The 21,000-nt window shown below is 40.9% G+C and overlaps 1 protein-coding gene across 1 annotated transcript in view; it reads left to right on the forward strand.

Moving 5' to 3' along the window:
* ADGRV1 (adhesion G protein-coupled receptor V1) overlaps positions 1-21,000 on the forward strand; it is a 366,107-nt gene that overhangs the window by 285,124 nt on the left and 59,983 nt on the right. The window contains exon 86 of the mRNA XM_040985862.1: positions 7,548-7,705. Coding sequence (XP_040841796.1) covers positions 7,548-7,705 — 158 coding nt within the window. The remainder of the gene's footprint in view (positions 1-7,547; positions 7,706-21,000) is intronic.

A 21,000-nucleotide genomic window follows, 5' to 3' on the forward strand; every position in this document is an offset into this window, starting at 1 on the left:
CTAGGACAAGGACATTGCCTAGTACACAGTTTTGTTTCAGAAGAGAACAGACGTGAGTGTGTGCAAAAGGCCACAGGTCAGCCTGATGTGCGATGCGTGATTCCAAAGAGGCTAGATGCACAGGGACCCACCTGGAGCAGAGCTGGCAGTCGCTGTCCAAGGGACTAAAGTTCCCAGGATTGGGCTGTTCAGGAAGCACGCTGCACAGGCATGAATGTCTCCTGCAGAAAAAAGAAAGAACTTGCAGGGCTTTTTCACTGACTGTCTTTAATATCAAGTCCATCATTCATCTTTGGAATTATTTGCTGGTATATTGTATCTTTCCAATGTGATAGGAATGTGGCCAATTTTGTGTTATTCAGCAAGAGCAATTTTAAACCATATAAGATGGGGTATGTTAAAGTGTGTTGTACCTGACATATATTTGACTTCATAACAAATTTAGGCAGCTTACTGTGCAGTAAATTCAAGTATGTTTTCTTGGGACAGCTGTTTGGTTTCATGGTTGTGACATTACCAGAAAGGCCCCATCCTCTGCAGGAGTGCCTGGATGGGGTGGTGGGCTTGGCCTCTGGACTCTAATGCTAATCTCTTGCTCTTCTTTTTCTAAGATTTCTTTATTTTTATTGGAAAGGCAGATTTAAAGAGAGAAGGAAGGAGAGAGAGAGAAAGATTATCCATCCACTGATCCATTGAAGGCCACAAGGGCGGGAGCTGAACCAATCTGGAGCCAGGAGGCAGGAGCTTCTTCTGGCTCTTCATGCAGAGAGCTCAGAGTGGATCTCTAGTTTCTAGTCATCTCTAATTAGTGCCTCTTGAGCCGTTTCGTTCTGGCTCTTTGTCTCTCTTACCAGTTCTTCAGGCCACTGGGAAACCCATGGGTGACTTGCATTTTCACACACTACTTTGGCTTCACTGTCAAAGAAATGAGAAGAGTGGTTAATTTGTTAATTACTTGAAAGCACTTTAGTCCCAGACAAGTGCTGACTAGCAAAGTGCATCTTACATTTTAATGTATGTTCGAATCACTCAGGGTCCTGGTAAAAGGCAGGTTCAGGATCTTTGTAGCAGGGCTGAGTGCCTGCAGTGTTAAGAAAGCTCCCCAGATAGTCCTGATGGAGCATGGAAAACCAGCCTGGGTGGAAGTGTGGGTCGGGCAGCCTTGTGCATTCATTGCAGATACAGGGTCTTTGTCAGGCGCTGGAGGGAACATGCATTAGGCCCCTTTCTATGCCTGTGACATCCAGCAACATGCCTGGCATGTGACAAATCAATTCATGTGGGCTGGATTTTGGTTGAACTGAGTATACATGAAATACAGGATTCTCAATGCCTTCATTTTTTCTATTTATAAAAAGAAACAAATCTCAGGTATTTCACATGCACAGTATTAAGAAAATAATGATGCTTCTTACCCTTCCTTCTTCCTCCTCCTCTGCTTAATATTTTTTTCCGTTTTACAATGACATATTTTTAATTATCTTTATAATCACAAGTTTCAGCTTGCTAAATAAGGTGGTAAGTAGAAAACTCACTGGTCCTATTTTCTTCATATGCCTTACCTTTGTTTTTCTGTGCTGTATTAGTTACCATAATGCATGCAATATGTATATGATTTTGGGGGGACTAGTTGATTTCACCAAGCATATGTTGCATCCAATTTGTTTTGAAAGACAGGATTTCATTCTTTTTATGGCTGATGGCTGAGTGGTGTTCCATTGGGAATATAAACCATCATTTTTATCTAACCATTGGTGGATGGATATCTATGTGGATTCCATATCTTAGCTATTGTGAATTAACCTATTATAAACATGGGGTACAGATAACTCTTTTGTGTGTTGATTTCATTTCCTTTGTGTAAATTCCCAGGAGTGGAATGACCGGGTCATGTGGCAGATAGATCTATCTTCAGATTTCTGAGGAACCTCCTTGCTGTCTCCGCTAGTGGTTGTCCTAATTTATATTCCCAGTAACAGTGAATTAGGTTTTCTCAACATCCTCACCACACTTTTTTTTTTTTTTTGGATGATAGCCATTCTAAACGGGATGGGGTGAACACTCAGTGTGGTTTTTTGTTTGTTTTGTTTTGTTTTTTGTTTTTTACATTTCCTTGATGGTTGTTGATTCTCAGCATCTTCCCCTGTGTCTGTTGGCCATTTATATTTATTTACTCCTTGAAAATGCCTGTTCATGTCCTTAACCCATTTCTTACCTGGATTGTTTGTTTTGTTGTTGAGGGTTTTTTTAAACTCCTTATATATTCTAGATATTAATCCATTATCAGCTGTATAGTTGGCAAATTTTTCTTCCATTCTTCTGCTTGTCTCCTTGTTGAGTGTTTCCTTTGCTCTGTGGAAGCATCTTAGCTTTGTGGAATCCCATTTGTCTATTCTTGCCTTTACTGTCTGTACTGCTGACTTGTTATCCAAGAAATCCCTGCCGATGCCAATGCCTTATAGTGTTTCTCCATGGTTTTTTTCTTACAATTTGAAGGTCTTACTATTAGATCCCGATAAATGGGGAGATTATTTTTGTGTAGGACATGAGGTCAGGATCTTGTTTCTTATTTCTGTAGTCAGCAATCCAGTTTTCCAAGCACTGTTTATTGAAGAGATCATCTTTTCTCAAGAGTTTTTAAAAATACTATATATATATATATATATCTTATTTATAATACTATATGTACATACATGAAGCCATGTGTATACTCACACACATATGTGTGTATCAAACCATGTCTTGGTTCACAATACTGGAAAACATCTCATCCTGATCTTAGCAGATCAACACATTTCAGGCTTATTAACATCCATTGAGAGAAAAGGTTCAAATGATTGTGTTGTAAGATTGGTAGGTTTATCAATTTTATATCTATGCAAAACTGAAAAAAAAAACTTAAATTAGCTCATTCTCAAAGATTAGTTGGTTGTATATGTGTGGATTAATTTCTGGGGTTTCTAGTCTGTTTCAGTGGCCAACACGTCTGTTCTTATGCCAGTAGCAAGCTATTTTAATAACTGCCTTTTCATATGTCTTAAAGCCTAGCATTGTGAGGTCTCCGCTTTATTTTCCTTGTTTAGGATTGTTTTGGCTCTTTACATTCTCTTGTGATTTCATACAAATTTAGGATCATTTTTCCCAGATTTGAAGACATGTGTTTGTTTTTTACGTAGGTTTTCTAAGTGTGAAAGTGCTAACCAAGTAAAGATTGCATAAAGGTCGGCTAGTGTAAAATCCTGGCAGTACAAAGTAAATGCACTAAGTCCGATCCTTGATATCACTAGCATACTTACCACTAACTCTTCCCTGAAACTCTAAAAATAATTGCAGAATTATAGAGGTAGCAGTAAAAGCAAATGTGTGTGTGTGTGTGTGTGTGTGTGTGTGTGTGTGTGTGTGTTAATTACAATTTGACCTTTCTAATTTAAATGTAATGGTCCCATATATACATTAAGGCTAATAGAATTATTGTTAGGTTTATGTGCGATAATGTGTTTAAGGACACAGTCTCATGCCCAATACACAGCAAGCAATTGCTTCTACCATAATACCAATAATATCTAGAATAACTTTAATTATCCAGTTAATTGAGTTTAGAAAAATGCTTTGTTTTCCCACTTTTTCTTAGTTTATTTACAGATGTTAATTTTCCAATTCACATTTAGAGCTCACCTACTATTTAATCCTAATATTACTCATGCTTAAAACTGCAAAGGAAAATGTGCTTTAGAGGTCAGTTAATTGTCTTTGGTCTGAAAACTGTATGTTTACAACAGAAGGAAGCAGGAATAGACGATTCTGCCTTGCAGTTGGTTAACCCAAACTCCGATTTCCCCTTTGTTCTAACCTGTTTGGACATTTATTGCTGTTTTTTTTTTTTTAAGTAACAAGCTAAATGTTTTTCTGTCAAGTTTTTCAATTCTTTTGATAAGTAGACAAATAAGAGGATACTGCAAAAGTTCATGGAAAGTATAATTAAATTTTTTTTAAAAATTAAAAAACACTATGCATGGATTTCAGAATATTTTTGTACCAAAATAATCAGATTTTTTAAAAGAAAAATGTATTTACTTGCAAGGCAGAGTTAGAGAGAGACAAAGAAAAAGGTTCTCCATTTGCTGGGTCACTCTCCACTTGGCTCCACTGTGTCCAGGGCTGAACCTGTCTCCATCTGGCTTTCTCATGTGGGTACAGGGGCCCAAGGACTTGAGCCATCCTCTGTTACTTTTCTCAGTCCCTAGCAGGGAGCTGGGTTGGAAGTAGAGCAGGCAGGACATGAACCACCACCCATAAGGCATGCCAGTGTTTCCAGGTGAAGGATTAGCCTGCTGAGCCACTGTGCCAGCTACAGTAGAAAACTTTTTTGTTTTGTTTTGTTTTGTTTTTATCATTTGTAAGGATTTAGGCAGAGCAACAAAGAGAATTCTTATTCTTGCCGCTTCAGTTGCCAAAAGCCTACAACACTTAGGGTTACACCAACACAAAGCCAAGAGTCTGGGACCAGGGAACTTAGGCCATCATCAGCTGCCTCCCAGTGCCAGTCAGCAGGCAGGGAGGATTCAGATCAGCAGTCAGATGGGGAGATGGTCTCCCAAGGGGTGGTTAAGCCTGCTCAGCCACAAGAGTACCCACAGCAACGAACAGGATCTATCATACGTTCAGTACATTTGTGGAATAAAATTGACATAAATAGGATAGAGTGGGCATCCCCATGAGTTTCCACATGGAGATGTTGACACTTTTATTAAAAGACCTGCTAGGGAGAGCTCCCTGCAAGTAGCTGGCATAAAGCTCCATCAAGGCTGTCCTACTGAGAAAGACTTAGAAAGAAGGCCTTGGAAACTTTTTTTTTTATTCCCCATGTCCTTTTCATTCCCTGTGTAGCCCAGATGTGACCCAGATGTCAGCTGCCTGGATTTCTTCATGTCTTGCAAGTTGCCAGGATCAACTTGTTCCTTAAAATACAATTAAGATGGACTCAAATCACAATCTCCCATCCAGGGAGTTCCTATCATCTATTCCAGTCCTCCTGTGGCTTGACCTGCAGCTGAACTCTCCCCTGGCCTCCCAGGTCCCTCGGTTCCTTGTTGGGCTGATTCCATTTAGGAATCAAGAACTTGAAATAATCCATGTCATTTACATCAGTATTTTTAAAAATCAAGTTAGACACTGCAAGTAAAAACATTTCAGTAAGTATGTAGTACTGTTATCACAGGGAGGTAGTAGACTTGAGAAGTTGGGACATGACTTAAGGCAGAGTATATGGGAAAGACCTGGAAGGAGAAAAACTAAACGTGAGAAACCAGTGTCTGTTGTTTCATGTGGTCTAAAATGCAGAGAAAAGGGGGCCTGGCACAGTAGCCTAGAGACTTAAGTCCTCACCTTGCACGCACCAGGATCCCATATGGTTGCCAGTTCTAATCCCAGCAGCCTCACTTCCCATCCAGCTTCCTGCTTGTGGCCTGGGAAAATGGTCAAGGATGTCCCAAAGCCTTGGGAACCCTGCACCTGTGTGGAAGACCCGGAGGAGGATCTGGGATTCTGGCTTTGGATTGATGCAGCTATGGCCATTGTGGTAACTTGTGGAGTGGGTCAGCAGACAGAGGATCTTCCTCTCTGTCTCTTCTCTCTGTATATCTGACTTCGCAATAAATTTTTTTTTTAAATGTAGAGAAAAAGAATGGATACTGAGACTGAGTGGCTGCCCTTTCTGCTGTCTTGGGGCACAACTGTGTTGCATGTCTAGTCTGTGAATGTTTGCCTGTTCTGTTTAATGTTGTGCCTTTTACCTACAAGTAGCAGGTGTGACTGCCCACAAATGATGGTGCAGGAGGAAATAACGCAGGCTGTGTGCCATCCACAGTAAATTCAGGAAGCCAGGGACTTCATCATTCCGACACCCCTCTGCAGATGGAGAATGTTTTGAAATACCTCATGAAATGTGTCTTGTTTACACGAGGAATCTATGCAGCAGGCCGTGGTCATTAGAAAGGATATTTGCGAAAGGCCTTTAGTAACAAATGTAAACTGGAGGTACTGCTTTCCCCAAACGGCAAGAATGGGTGTTTTCCTTGATTACTTGTATTTTGAATTTTGAGGATTCCTTTCAAGCAGGTTGTGTGGCTGTTTATCTTTCAATTTTATGTGAAGTCCAATGTTAGTGGCTGTATACAGTGTGTTGGTGTACAGATGGAAAATTTTCTGAATGGTGACATTGAGGGAAATATTTGAAAAGAAATAACCTTATTATGATTTCTTTTAATTAAGATATAAGACTATTTCAAAAAGCTCACAAAAAATTGAATGAAAATTTATTTTGGCACAAAAATTTTCAGCTTCCCTTTTCTGTAATAGGCATGTGTTATGAACTTTTTAAAGAATTCTTGTGTGCCTGGATTTTAAAATTTTTACGTGAAAATAAACACTTTAATTTCCCATGTACCATTTGAGTGTCCCTTACCCTGGTCTTATAACCTGTACGTAGAGTGGGCTTTGTCTGTGTAGAGACCCTTGGAAGCATGGTTGTAATAGGGTGGGCATTGTGGTGTGGAAGATGAAGCTGCTCTGTAGAGTACCTGTCTCCTTAATGGAACGCTGATTCAAGTCCTGGCTCCCCTGCTTTCAGTCCAAGTTCCTGCCAATGCTCCTGGAAAGCAGAAGATTGCCCAAGTACTGGAGCCCCTGCTACCCACTTGGGAGACTCAGATGAAATTCCTGGCTCCTGCTTTGGCCTGGCCTGTCGCCCAACCATTGTGGCCATTTAGGAAGTGAACCAGGAGGGAAGATCCCTCTCTGTCTTTCCCCATCATCACTCTGGCTCTCATGCAGGAGCAGCCCCAGGGGTCACCAGAGGTCCACAGAGACCCACCCACTGCTTTGACAGTAGCTGTCTCTGTCTGGGCTTAGGGAGAACAGAAAGGAGTCTTTGCACTCTGACCATGGTCTTCAACTGGGAATTTGCAGCACAAAACTGGGTGTGGTTTGATCAGTGATTCCCAAAGTGTGTTCCAGACAATGTTACTCCTACTGTGAGGCACCCAGAATTTACTGAGTGCTCTGTGTGAAGTATTGCAGTCTTCATGACCAACTTTCTCAATGAATACTACTAGAATGCTTATTTTGAAGATAAGGAAAGGTAGGAATAAGTTAACGTATCAGTCATTTTTGAGCATGCCACACTGGGATATAATGCCAGCAGAAGCCTGATATATTGACCCCCATGACTGTGGTAGACTTTCAAATGACAACATGTATACACTGAATCTCCAATAGATGGATATGGTATGCATCTCTTGTATTTATTTGGCCTGAACCTGTTTTGAATTTTTCTAAGCTTCCCAAAATCCGAGAACTGGAACATGGAGCTTGGTGAGACATGGGGCTTGATTTTAATCCTGCAAGCCTCCATTCAGAGAAACCAAAAGTTTGGTTTTGCCAGTCCCCAGACCCAAAGGGCTCATCTACTGTGGTGCCATGATACGTTCTGAATTGAGACGTGTCTGTGCTGATGTCTCCTGAGTGAGCTCTCGTGTTGTGTTTTGCAGGTGCTTCATCCCCAACATCTATGCCGCTCTGTTCACCGCAGCTCTCGTGCCTTTGATGTGCCTGGTGGTGGTGTTTGTGGTGTTCATCCATGCCTACCAGGTGACGCCACAGTGGAAGGCATATGACGACGTCTTCAGAGGAAGAACTAATGCTGCAGGTTTGAAAGGAATTTATTTGCACTTGGGAGATGGGGAATTGGTCATGATGGGAAAATCTTTAAAAAAAAAAAACAAAAAACAAAAAACAAAAACAAAAAACAAAGAGTGACCATAGGCTCAGCTCTCTGCTAGGGAAGTTGAAAATCAGACTACGGCTATGCAGCTTCTGCTTCTTGGCACTTCCTGAGGTCTTCCTGCAGGGCCCTGTAGGTTTTTATTGCCAGCTTCAGTTTCTCCCTTCAGAAATCAATTTCCAAGTCCATGAGTCACAGCTTTGGTGAGCTGATTCCCAGGCTTTCTTTGACCTGGCCAAGAGCAACCTGCATCAAACCTGTGATGTGGATTTGTTCCTCTGCTTCACGATTGAACACATTCCCGCCCCACGTGTGAGTGCTGTGTGCTGCATGTGGCATTCAGATGGTGCTGACAGATGTTTTAGAACTTCTGTAGCTGGACAGCTTTGTTAGTAGCTACACATGTCTGGTTATTGAAGGGCGTAAGTCTTTCCAACCCTAATGGGCTTCCATTGCAGCTCATTTTTTCCCTTTGAATCATACTTAGCACGGGTTTTTATGATCTGATTCTTTTTGGGTTATTCAGTGAGCATCTCTTAAGAATTTTCTTAACTAGAAACAACAACTGCACAGCTCCCTACAGAAAACTCTGAAATGCTGGGTCTGGGCTGAGAGGGAGAGCCTGAGCTGCTGCAGGGGGTAGACCTTTCTTGGCCAAGTGCAGGAGAGGTTGCTCTCATCTAAGCTGTTACAAATATGAAGTCTAGTAAATGGAAATCATTAATAAACTCTTTATATTTTATCTTTTTATCAGAATTGAAGCAGCTTACTACAAGGACAAAGTGTAATTAAAAGATAATAATTTAAAATCTAAACTTGATTCCTTAAACTCCATCAAGTCAAACATGCTTTTGTGAAAGAATTGAGGATCCTTGAAATTCAACCATATCATGTAGTCTTTGTATATGTTATTCAATGAAAACAAATGAGTGAATTTTAAAGAATTTTTGAAACAAAATGTGTTAGGTCAGAAGGAGCTAAGTCAGGACTGTAAAGTGATTGCCTCTAAACTCTTACAGGATTGCATTTATCTCAGAGGAATGAGCATTGCTACAGTGGAAAAACTCTTCGGCAAAACTTTCTCAGGTGCTTTTCTGCTAAAACCTTTAAAGCATTGCCCAAAAAGTAGATATTATCATTCTTTGGCTTTCCGAAAAGTAAAATGCCTTGAGCATCCCAAAAATCTGTTGCCATGAATTTTGCTCTTGATCAATCCACTTGGGCAACACTTTCATCTCTTGGTAGCCATGGCTTTGATTGTGCTTTGTCTTCAGGCTGTAGTTGGGGGAAACCATGTCTCATCTCTCATTACAATTCTTCAAAGAGATGCTTGGGGATCTAAATCCCACTTGTGTAAAATTTCCAATGAAAGCCCTGCTTTTTGTCTGAAACTGGTCTGGGTGGAACCATTTGGGCATCCATTGAGCAGAAAGTTTGTTGCACTTGCATTTTTCCAGCCAGCATGGCTTTAGCTGAACCAGTTTAGATGTCTGTGGTGTGACTATTGTTTATGCCATTAACCATCAGTTCTCCTAAGTTAGTGCATGAGTGAAATCGTTTTTCTTTGTTCTTACAAAGTGATGTGTCAGTCTGCCATGGTGAACTTCATCATCATCATCACTCCTTACAATGAATTATCCGTTTGTAAAGTGCTGATTTTTTTAAGACATTGTCCCTGTAAGGTTTTGCAAGGCATCAGCGATTCTATTCTATTCTTTTTTCACCCAAGACAAACCATAAATTTGATGTTTGTTCTTGTTGTTCCAGTTTTGTCACAGTTTGTGTTCCTTAGAGGACTCTTTCTACCTGATGCTATCTTTTTTCATGGTTCAGACTTGATCCTGTTTGTATGTGTCCTAACAAGTTCGTACAGGTTTACTTTGGTGCAACATCTCTCAAAAGCCACACATTTTTTTTTTATAATCTACATTTTCCTGAACTCTCAGAAGAGTCCAAATGTGTACAGTTCCTTGACCAGTATCTAATATAGCATTAGGTATTTAAAATGCACTGTAACTTCTAGGATATCACTCTAATATGGGAAGAGCCTTCTAGTTTCTGAACTGAAACAGGAAAGAATATCATGATAATATAAAGAGATGATTATGTTTAGCACTAGTTCATCAGGTAGTAGTATCAAGCCAAGACTTTTTACCTCTCTCTCATTACCATGCAATCACTGTGTAGAGAAAATATTATTTAAGCTTATGATAAATATTAAATTATTTATAATAATGTAGAAATCTAAGTTTTTCATGGAACATAAAATGAATACAGAAACTATGATTTTATTCAACATGGGATTCATTTTTTTAAATACTTATTTTTTGGAAGGAAGGGTGGTTTTTTTTATCCTTAAATGTGAAGGCTTGACTTGATTCATATAAAAATCATATGCCAGTGTTTTCCTATTTTCAGTAATGGTGACAGACCTCAAATTTTGACCATGGTGCTAGAAGTCCCAACATATTTGTGTTGTAATGTTTTATTACCAGAAGCCTGACTGTGCTGTAGCTTTTCAATATTCCTTACTCCCCTACTTGCGTGGCAATTCAGTGTAATGGTCATTATTTCATTGGGATTTGGGTCTGACAACTTCGTCTTTAATCTCTCTGCTTCTCGTCTTTTTCTTCTCCGTGTCATTGTCTCTGGGGTCTGCTATAGACTGCATCCCAAGCCTTCCAGGGTCTCTCACGCTGCCCCCAAATCTCCTCTCTTCAGCCTGTAACGGGGCTGTCTTCCTTTCCATGCTAGTCCTCATTTATCACGCACGCCAACTGTGCGAATCTCTTCATCTGTTCCTAAAACTGCCTGATTTCCACTCATGTATAGAAATCTCTACCCTGTGCTCATCATCAGTAGTGAACAGTAAATGGGATTATGTGGATGAGTGAAGAAGTAAAAAGGTCTCCCCAGCTCCCCAAAGCTGTCCAACATAACCCCCAAATCCAAGCTGCGATGGTTTTCTTGACAGAGACAACCCAGTCCCTCGGGTTTCCTTTTCAGTGTTTATGTAAAAATTCTAGGAGCTCCCACTGTACTGTTTCTGCAGTGCACCCTTGATCATTACTTCTTTCTAGAATGACACTGAACAAGAAACACTCCTCCCACTGCCCTGTGGCCGGCACAGCACTTCTTCCTTCAGTCCCTGCAGCCCTTTTCTGAGCCCAGGGCGGTGACTTCTAATGTGGCGGTTGAATTTCTTAATGCATTATTAATTCCTGCAGAAGAAGGGCCATCTTGTGTTCATCTCCGTTGTCCTCAGAGCCTTGTAGTTCAGTGGCAGCAAAAGCATAATTATTTGTTGAAGCAGTGAATAAAGTCATGACCATCGATACACTATATAATGTTACAATTACATGAATGAATAACCAAGTTAAAGATACTATCCAATGGAAAAGGAACTGTTACATCATCAAAAGTAGAAATTAGATTTACCTGTTTTTTCTTTGACTTTCACGATTCCCAAAACTGTGAGTTCAGCTCTAACTCTGACCAGATCATTTATATTTTATTTGTAACTTACTGTAACTCACTTCCATTTGATTCTGCTCCACTTACTCAAATTGAAAACAAAAAGGAAAAAAACCTGACATGCTTTGAATCTTCCTGTTAAAACACCATTGCATTGATGTGTAAAATATCCAGCTAGCAGGGCACTGTACATTCATGTTTTCCCTTCTGCCCTACTCCCTATATAAGCAGTTGATAATAATGAAAGAATATTAAAGAGAAAATTAACATCTCTGTGGATTAGAGATACGAGCAGAAACACAAAATGCTGACCTGGGCCAAAGCTTCAGCCCCAATGTTTCCTGGGTCCTATGGCAAATGGACATAACCATATCTCAACTTCTTTGGTGGTGAAGTGGGGACCAAATGGTCAGAGCCCAAGGCATGCAAATGAGAGGAGAGTGTGCTTGAGGGTTAGGAAAGCAAGGCTTCGGCTGAAAGCAATCTGGCAGTCCACAGAGAATGTAGACAGCACATCCTACTTAGTTCCTGGGCCAAGATCTTTAGGGCTTCCAGACTGTGCCTTTCACATCCACACATTGCCGTGGAAGACAGAAGGCCCATGACATCGAAATCATTCTCTTTCGGACCAAGAGTGGCAGGATGGATAACTGAATGGAACAACAGTGAAACCATTTCAAAAAGGTAGCCAGAGAGTGAGAAAGGGCAGAGGAGAAACAAAAGGTGAAGAAATAAATGCTTTCTACTCCAGGTTAGTCGCAATACTAAAGTCTCAGAAGCAGAGGATGGACATTGAAATCAACCATGAACACCATGAGTTTAAAGCATAAAGTAGGAGTACCCACAAGTCATTTACATAAGTGTTCAGATCAGGAAGTGACAGCCTGCAGGAAATTCTCCTGTTTTCTCATTTTACCTACTTTTTAAGAATTTAATTTAGAGGTAATTTACATACCATAAAATTTGTCCACGCTGAACAGTTCAGTGGTCTTTAGTGTAAGTTTGTATTTTATAACTATTACCACAAACTGATTGTACAACATTCCCATCATCCCCCCAAAGAAACCTCCTACCCACCAGCAATTGTGCCCATGCATTCTTCATTCCTGGGGGTCCAGACAACCACTGATTCACCTCCTTTCTTTCTACATTTGACTCTTCGATATATTTCATATAGTAGGGTCCTAGACTACTGGTCATTAGGAAACTGACTTTACTTACAGTTATTCATTTATTTGAAAGATTTAGAAAATGAGAGTGAAAGAGAGATGGTTCATCACCATCACATTCAAGGTTCATCTATGATGTGACATGTCACTACTTAATTCCTTTTTCCTGCCAAGTAACAGTCCCCGTATGCATGTCCCGTGCTTCAGTCAGCCATTCATCAGCAGCTAGGCATTTGGATTCTTCTCATGTCTGGGCCATAATGAACAATGCTGCTGTGGGCATGAACATACAAGGTTTGGTATCAATGAAGATTTTCCTTTCTCTTGGGTGTTTGCTGGGAGCAGATTTGCATGGCTGTGGCATGGTCCTATGTTTAACGTTTTGAGGAGCTGCCGAATTGTTTTCCGAAGTTGCTAAAGCTTCTGTGTGGTTTTGTTTTCAGAACCTAGGTACATCTAGGTATCTGTGTGTTGGTGATATTTTTGAGTAATGGGCAGGCTTGCATCAATCATTAGTTCCAGAACCTTCTGTAATTTCTATAGAATTATTCTGCAAACTTGTCACTCAGTTTCTTTGCAGGTTAAGCAGACCTGACAATGGGAACAACTTAATAATAATACTCATTGGTCATAATTAGTGCAGATGATAGTCCCTCACTCAGTCCCTTGAGTTTTTTACTTCTGGTACTCTTAATTTCAAAGCTTAAAGAAATTCAATAGAATCCAAAGAAAAAGGAAAAACAAAAAGAGAATCGTAATGATGGGTGTTGTGACATGGCAAGATAAGCCACCACTTGGACTCATATCCCCCTTCCAATTTCCAGTTGGAGTCCCAGTTTGTCTGCTTCCAATCCAGCTCTCTGTTAACGTGCCTGGGAAAGTCAGTGATAGCTCAACTCTTGAATCCATGCCCAGCTAGGAGACATAGCAGGAGCTCCTGGAAATACGCTGTTTGTTGGTGATGGCTAATTCCATCCCATTCCATCTTGAAGTCTGGGGACAACAGTAACCATTTGACCTCAGGGGGCCTTCAGCTGTGACTACTATAAAACAAAGCTTTTGGAGGTCAGCAACTCCTAATAAACTTGACCAGTCACTGCCTCCCTTTGGTGGGGTGGGTGTGGAGCGAACTGAGTCAGGATAAAGGTCTGCTCCCTGAACTACACTTCAGTGTCTGAAACAACATTTTAAAGGAAGCCTGTAATTTTTGGATTTGGTTTTGATCTCTGGCAATGATAAGCTCATCTCTTCTTTTAGACTCATTAGAATTTACTGACTCCTTTCTGATTCATCAACCAGTTCTTATGTGAGGAATGATTCACGGACCAGGAGAAGAACATTGATTTGAATAAAAAGAGGAAGTCAGTGATTACAGATCCCTTTGTTAAAAAATTGTACCACAAGGCTCCAGTAGGATGAGTAAAAATGGAACAGTGGCTTGATCTGATGTACTGTGGAGACCATGAACCTGAGGTGATGGGGATGGCCGTGTTCTGACCCAGGAGCATTCTAGGAGGGTGAGGAGCATGTGTGTTGTCCTCTGTAAAAGCCACAGCCATCAGTCAGGTCCCTCCTGTTAGGTGAGTGATGCTGTGATGTCAAGGGGTGGAGCCTGTCTCCCTGCCTTTGAAATCTGGGTTAGCTCTGGGCTTACTTAGACCAACTCAAAGCAACAGAAGTGATGTTCTCTCATGAAAGTCTCTTAAAAAGATTTGCATTTCAATGTCCTTTCTCTTGGAAGCCAGCTGCCCTCTCCGTCCATTTATCCTCAGGCCACCACTAGCCAAGTGGAGCAGACCTGCAGGGAGCCATGCTCAGCCTGCCTGGGAGCTGCTTCCGGCATTCAAGCTCTGACATGGGAGCCCCTAACACCACCACCTAGAGAAGCAGTATTGCTAGATTAGGCCACATTGCAGGATTGTGAGAAGCAGTAACTTAAATAAGACTCTACGTTTCATGCTGACATCTAATGTACAATGAGTAGCTGAAATACCCCAGATTCAAGAGTGCTTGCTCATTAGTCTTCTGTCAAAAGTAGAAGGACGGCCTTGTCTCCTGAGTGCTGCTGCTTACAGAACCATTCAGCATTTATAAATAATCATGAAAAAGTGTGCCTATTTTTTTTCCTTGAAGTCAAATCAGGGCTTCTGCCATGCAGTACGTGCTTGAATAGGATCTGTAATGACTGGCATTACAGGTTTCACATGTCCTTGGCAGGGAGCTCTGCTTCTTTGCAGTGTGCTCCCAGTTGCACTGCTGAAATGAAAATGAAAACACAACACCTGAAGGCCTAAGGGAAAGCCCAGAGCCTGCAGTGACAAATCTCTGTGAGCAAAGCTCAGTCTGTAACATTTTGCTGATAGTGGTGGCATGGAGTGGAGAGGGAGGGAGAAGCGAGGTGCTCTCAGCTCCTGGATATTTCTGGAGCATCAAGATGGAAATCCTCTGCTTGGCTTTACGGCAGTGACCTTGTTCCTCAGTATTCGTATCACAAATCTTTGAGCATGTTTGTTTTTTTTCATTATCATCATTTTTTAAAACAGTTGGGATTGCATGTTGTTTGTGAAAATTCCTAGAACAATAAAATCAGGAGTTTCCCTTGGCTGTTTACATCTACGTGAACAGTAAAAACTAAAATCATTGAAAGCTTAAACTTCTGTGATTTTTCACATATGACCTAATAAGGAAGGCAAATGATCATTTGAGGCCAACTCAGGTCTTCTAGAGTTTTCCTGAATATCCTTACCTCAGTAAAGGATATTCACCTTTTACCCAGTCCCAGTGAGTACTGATGAAAGCAAAGGTACATCCTTACTCAGGTTACTTTAACACCAAACTACGAAGTTTAACTCACTTTGGCTCCCTGGGTTGGCAGAGAGCACAGGTGTGGGAGAAAAGACTGAAGGGTTGGAACCACATGAGTAGATGAGTGGTTGGTGCAAGTGTCCATGGGCCCTGGTGCTCCCCATCACAGCTGTTGTCATTGTTGTCATCATGACCATCATCGCCAGCTATTAAGAGTCGCCCTTTGCTGGGCAGTATACTAACAATTTTGTATGTGTAAAATGCTACCTCAATTCTTATGTAAAAGAGGTATTATTAAAATCAGGGAAATGAGAAGCTTGGAAGAATATGCATAAGCAGAATTTTAAGTGGATGAGAATCACAGGTTACTCACCAGATCTCAAAGGTGTCAGAAATGCTGGCACCAGCACTTCACCCCTTAACATTTCACTGTCAAAACTTTCATCAGTAATGGCAGTAGAGGCAGGCATGGTGGCACAGTGGGGTTAAACCACCACTTGGGAGAGCCACAGCCCATGTTGGAATGCTGGTTCAATTCCTGATTGTTCTATTTTGGAATGAACTTCCTGCAAATGCATTCTTGGGAGGTAGCAAGGGATGCATGCCCACATGGGGTGTTTCAGACAACTGAGTGCACTCGTCCTTGTCAGTTCATCTTGGAGAGTGGTTGAAGAGGAAAGTGAAAGGAATTAAAACTGTGATCTTACAACCATCATGTATGGGCTCCAGCAGAGTGTTGATGGAGGATACAGGTGCTGTGATAAACCTTTAAAGTGAACATCTAAAAGTAGAAAGTAGCATTGCTGCTTGGTGTGCTGTATACTTCCCTACTCTTGATGTGGTTGGCTGCTCTTGTTGGTACTTGCAGTGTAGTCCAGTGCCGTGCTGCACCATGCTTGTGTCTGAACATCAGTGAGATATTTTGAGTTGCCTGAATACATGTTCGCACATGTATTTCCTTACTGTTTTTCCTCTGAATTAACAGAAAGTTAAAATTTAACCTTCCTTGTCTATACTGCTTTTTTGGAAGGACTTACTCCTCTTCAAATCCTTCTTTATATACCCAGAAATATTTCCAGTGAGTCATTGCTTTCTATCCCTCTGATCACTAAATAAAGTAGTTATGCATAGTTGATTTAAGAGCACTTTTTAAAAGGAGATGACTAAAGTCTTCCGTTCAACTCTTGGCTAATGAAAATGCGATTTCTGATTGTTCCTCACGTATCTGTCTAGAATTTTTATTCAGAGCATTGCCAAAGAATATATATATATAAACGGTACATAGCAAGAAAAAAAATCAGTTTTAAAAAACTATCTTATAACTGGATTTTTATGGACTTGAAACTGCCATGTTTTCCTCTTGAGCTGGTCTGCTAGCCACCTTGATTGGCCCCAAGATGAGCATTCTGTATGTCAAAGAATTTGTGGAAAATGAAATTAAAGCCATCCCTTGACAAAAAAAAATCTTTATAACCCTTGTAGCTTTTTAAACAATGTACATTTTCCATGAACTTTTTGGAGACTCTTGTATATGATTTCAAAAAACTTTTGAAACCGAAATTATCTTGTATTTGCATTCTCCAAAAAAACTTTTTGAGGGCACCTCATATACCACAGATTTCTCTGTTGGCCAAACCAATATGGTTAGATTACTTGCTGCTCTTCCCATTGTCTAAAAGTTACTTCTATTAGATGACTCAGTGCCTAAAGTTTTTTTTAAAGCTATAAGTCTTCAAAATAATAGTTTTCATGATCATACCTCAATAATTAATCAACTAGCAAGACATTGAAGTATAGATCATAAATTAAGGAAAATAAAATTGCCAATTCTCAAAGTACAAAGTAGAGACAGATAGTCTGAAGAATTAGTGGTTGACTCCTAAATACTAAATTTCCTTACAGATTTTGGTTGTCACAGTGACTGCGTTCTTAATGCCATGCTTAAGTTTACCTTACTGTGAAACCCAGAAAGTTGAATAGAGTGAAACGACACCTTTGTGATACAGAATCTTCTTCTGAGAAAACAAGTACACCGGGTCAAAGGTGAAGTTTGAATTCCCCAGAGCCAGAAGCCAGTAGCATATTCCATTCTCATAAAAGTTCTCTTTCGGTTGCTTTATCAGAACTGAAATAGCCTGCTTCATAAAATATCACTTTCCTTACAATCAATTGCAAAAGAGCACAACTACCCACCTGCAGGATGCAGCAGTAACTTCCTTCCTGCCCTGCAGAGCCACAGTCTTCCTGCCTCCTCCTTTCTCCTTACCTGTATCACCATGCGCTCTGCTGACCCCACCTTCCTTTTGATGTCACCTGGTTGTCATTTCCTTGGTGACCTCCCTTCCTGGGTCACCATCTTCCATTCCTGTCTTGGCACACAGTCTCGTCTGTTCCCTTGGTACTCTCATTTGTCCTGCATCTTCCTTGTGGCCTCTCTTCCCTCCACCCTTCATCATCCTCGCAGAATCCACTCTGGAACCTGTGACTGGAGATTTCAAAGGTGCTTTCATTGGCTCCTGTGACTTCCTCACCAAGTTGGCTTTCTCCTGCAGCAGCTGTGCCAACAACTGGTCCAGTCTGTCCCACACAGTTCTCTTCTTTCATCAGCCCATTAGTAGTGCTCTGTGCTTAATGCCGCGGGATGCTGAGCAACTTTAGCTGAGCCATCATCCCTGCCCAGAAATCCTTCGGTTATCTTGAATTGATTCTTCAGTAATCTTTGAAACAGATCCCACTGCCTTAAGTAGGTGCTTAATGCCTTCTAGCCTCCCTGTCCTGACAAGAGGTAACAACTACATGGTATTGTCTCACTCAACTTGCCTGATTTTCGTCTCCTTGTTTTCTCTTTGTTCTTCCCATTGTTTGCCACTTTCCCTCCTATCGTGGATGGAGAAGTCAATAACTTGTTTTCATGAATGCCAACCCTTGCATTCCTGCCTTTATTATGTGTGTGTGTGTGTGTAAAGTTAGATATCAATATGTATCATCTGGATTGGGCATTTAGCTAAGTGACAAAAATGTCATGTCCCATAATAGAGTTCTTAGGTCAATTAGCTCCAGCTCCTGTTTACGGCTTCCCACCAGTGCAGACTCTTGGATGCAATGGTGACAGCTCAAGTGACTGGCTTCCTGCTACCATATGGGAAGCTGGGTTAAGTTCCTGGTTCCAGGCTAAGGCCCTAGCCCAGCCTTAGCCATTTCATAAACAGCATGTTCTCTCCCTCTCTCTCTCTCTCTCTCTCTGTCTCTTTCTCTCTCTCTTTCTTTCTGTCATTCTTTCACTCTGTCTCTCTTAGGCTCACTCTTGATCTCTTGAGCAGTTCCATATGCAGTTCATCCTTTATTGCATATTTTATAATATATCCTTGGTGTTCAATAGATCTCCTTTTTCATTATCATATTTGCAAAGAAGAGAGCCAGAACAAGAGAGACCAATGAGAATTTTCCTTTACTGGCTCACTTCCCAAATGCTGTAGCAACCAGGCCTGCCTCAGGCCAGAGCTAGAAGCCAAGAAGCTCAAGTCAGGTCTACAAAGGAAGCAACAGGGCCTCAGCACTTGAACCATCACCTGTTACCTCCAAAGGTTTGCATTTGCAGGACACTTGAATTGGAAGAAAGTCAAGATTTAGACCTGGATACGCCATTGGGCAACAGGTGTCCCAAGCAGTAGCTTAACCACTAGGCCAGACATCCACCCAGGAGATTTATTAAATTGTATATGGTACTAGGTTTTGTGAATTTCAATCGCTAAGTTCTCACTGAATCCACAAAACCTCTTTGGGGAGTACTAATTCAGAAATTATCTTCTTTTTAAAAGTAAAACTTAACAACAATAATAATAATATGATTTATATTGAGAATGTATCATCTTAAAGAATTAGACAAGTAGACATAGTAAAAAATGAAAGGTGCTATAGTTATTAAAAACTCTATAATTTTCTAAAGGTATTATAAATCATTGTGGTTGTAAGTTAATAAGTGATCAAATTGAATAGTACTGGATCCCTGAGTATTTATTCATTTGAGAGGCAAGGGGAGGAAGAAAGAAAGAAGGAAAGAGAGCGAAGGAGAGCTAGCACTCCCACCTACTGGCTCGCCTTCGAAATGCCCATCACACCTGGGGATCTGAGGCCAGGACCTGGAAACTCAATCTAGTTCTTCCAGTAGCTCTTGGGTCGTCACCTGCTGCCTAGAGTCTGCGTTAGCAGAACCTGATATCAGGAGCCAGAGCCCACACTGAACACAGGGCACGTGTAGGATGCAGGCAGAACTACAAGCATCTTAACAAGCAGGCCACACACCCGCCCCCTTCAACACGTTCGTGTTTAAGAACACTAAGGAGCTTAGTGTTTTCCTTGTTCTCATCCGTTTTCCCATCAGTGCCAGAGCACTTGCACATAAATGCTTAATCTGTGGTTATCTGATATATTAAAGCTGCTTTGCCCGCATGGCAAAAGAAAAACTTGTTTCTCGGAATGTGTCTTACAAACTTTGTAACTGGATTAAACTCCACCAGGTTTAAAGAAAACAACTGGAGGACAGAAACAAAGGAGAAATGCAGCACATCTGTCTCACTTAGTAAAGGTGAAATTGAATAGCCAAGTAGCTCCTTTCAGGGAACTTGGAAAGCAGTGACTAAACTAATATATATATATAACATATATATATAATACTCCTAGCTGTTAATGGCAAGCCTGTGGCATCTAGAGTTAAATAAAGGTCCAGCAGTGCTCTTTCTTAAAATAATAAAAGATGGAAACAGATATAGCATTTTGGCACAGTGAGTTTAGCTACTGCTTGCAACACCAGCAACCCATGTCAGAGTGCTGGTTCGTATCCCAGATACACTGCTTCCGATCCAGCTCCCTGTTAGCCTGGGAGGGCGGTGGAAGATAACCCAAGCTTTGGCCACCGTTATACCTACCAGGAAAACCCAAATAGAATGAATTCCTGGCATCTTATTTTAACCTGGCATAAGTCCAGCCATTGCAGCCATTTGCAAAATAAAGCAACAGATGGAAGTGCTCTCTCTCTCTCCACGTCTGTCTCTCTCTCTCCCCCTATAACTCTGTCACTCTGCCTTTTGAATAAATCTTTAAAAAATATATAGTGAAAGCATATAGTTTTGTGCATATGGCAAAAATGAGATGTCTACTTTCCTTTTCAAATACCAAACACTTGTGAATCAGTGTGACCATTAACAAGTATTGTAACCAGTATGTAAAAAAGAAAAACACTTTAAAAAAAAAGTTGAAAGTAAAACCTCACAAAAACTAAGATCAGAAAACGATCTTGATAAATATGGGGGGAAAATGGAATGGTGACTTGTTAGGTACAAATCATTTGATCAAATTACTTTGACCAGTAGTATACACATGCTGATGAAATAGGTGTTTTTCATTGCAGGCAAGAGCCATTCTCCCTGAGTCATATGTAAGGTATTCAATCCGGGGGTTGCCTTTCTTTCCTAACACAGTTGTTCCCCTTTTCTTTGTAAGGGCTTGGTCTAAGGTTATTAGCAAGGATGAACCACAAGGTATTAGTTCACTCCCACATGCATAAAAATCCCCACCACACCTGTGGCTACCATGCTATTGTTTGACGGATGACGGCATGCCTTTGTGTAACACAGATCGCAGACTGCTTTGTGGTCAGCTACGGCTGTATATTCCCACGGACAGCTCTGTGTATGGGTTTTGTACTCTTCTTTTTCAAATATCAAGTATAGTTATTTAACAATAAAAAATGAGTCTCATGCTCAAAGCTTTGCG

The sequence above is a fragment of the Ochotona curzoniae genome, unplaced genomic scaffold (assembly GCF_017591425.1).
Source record: "Ochotona curzoniae isolate NIBS_2020 unplaced genomic scaffold, NIBS_Ocur_1.0 contig_4501, whole genome shotgun sequence".
NCBI lineage: Eukaryota > Metazoa > Chordata > Mammalia > Lagomorpha > Ochotonidae > Ochotona > Ochotona curzoniae.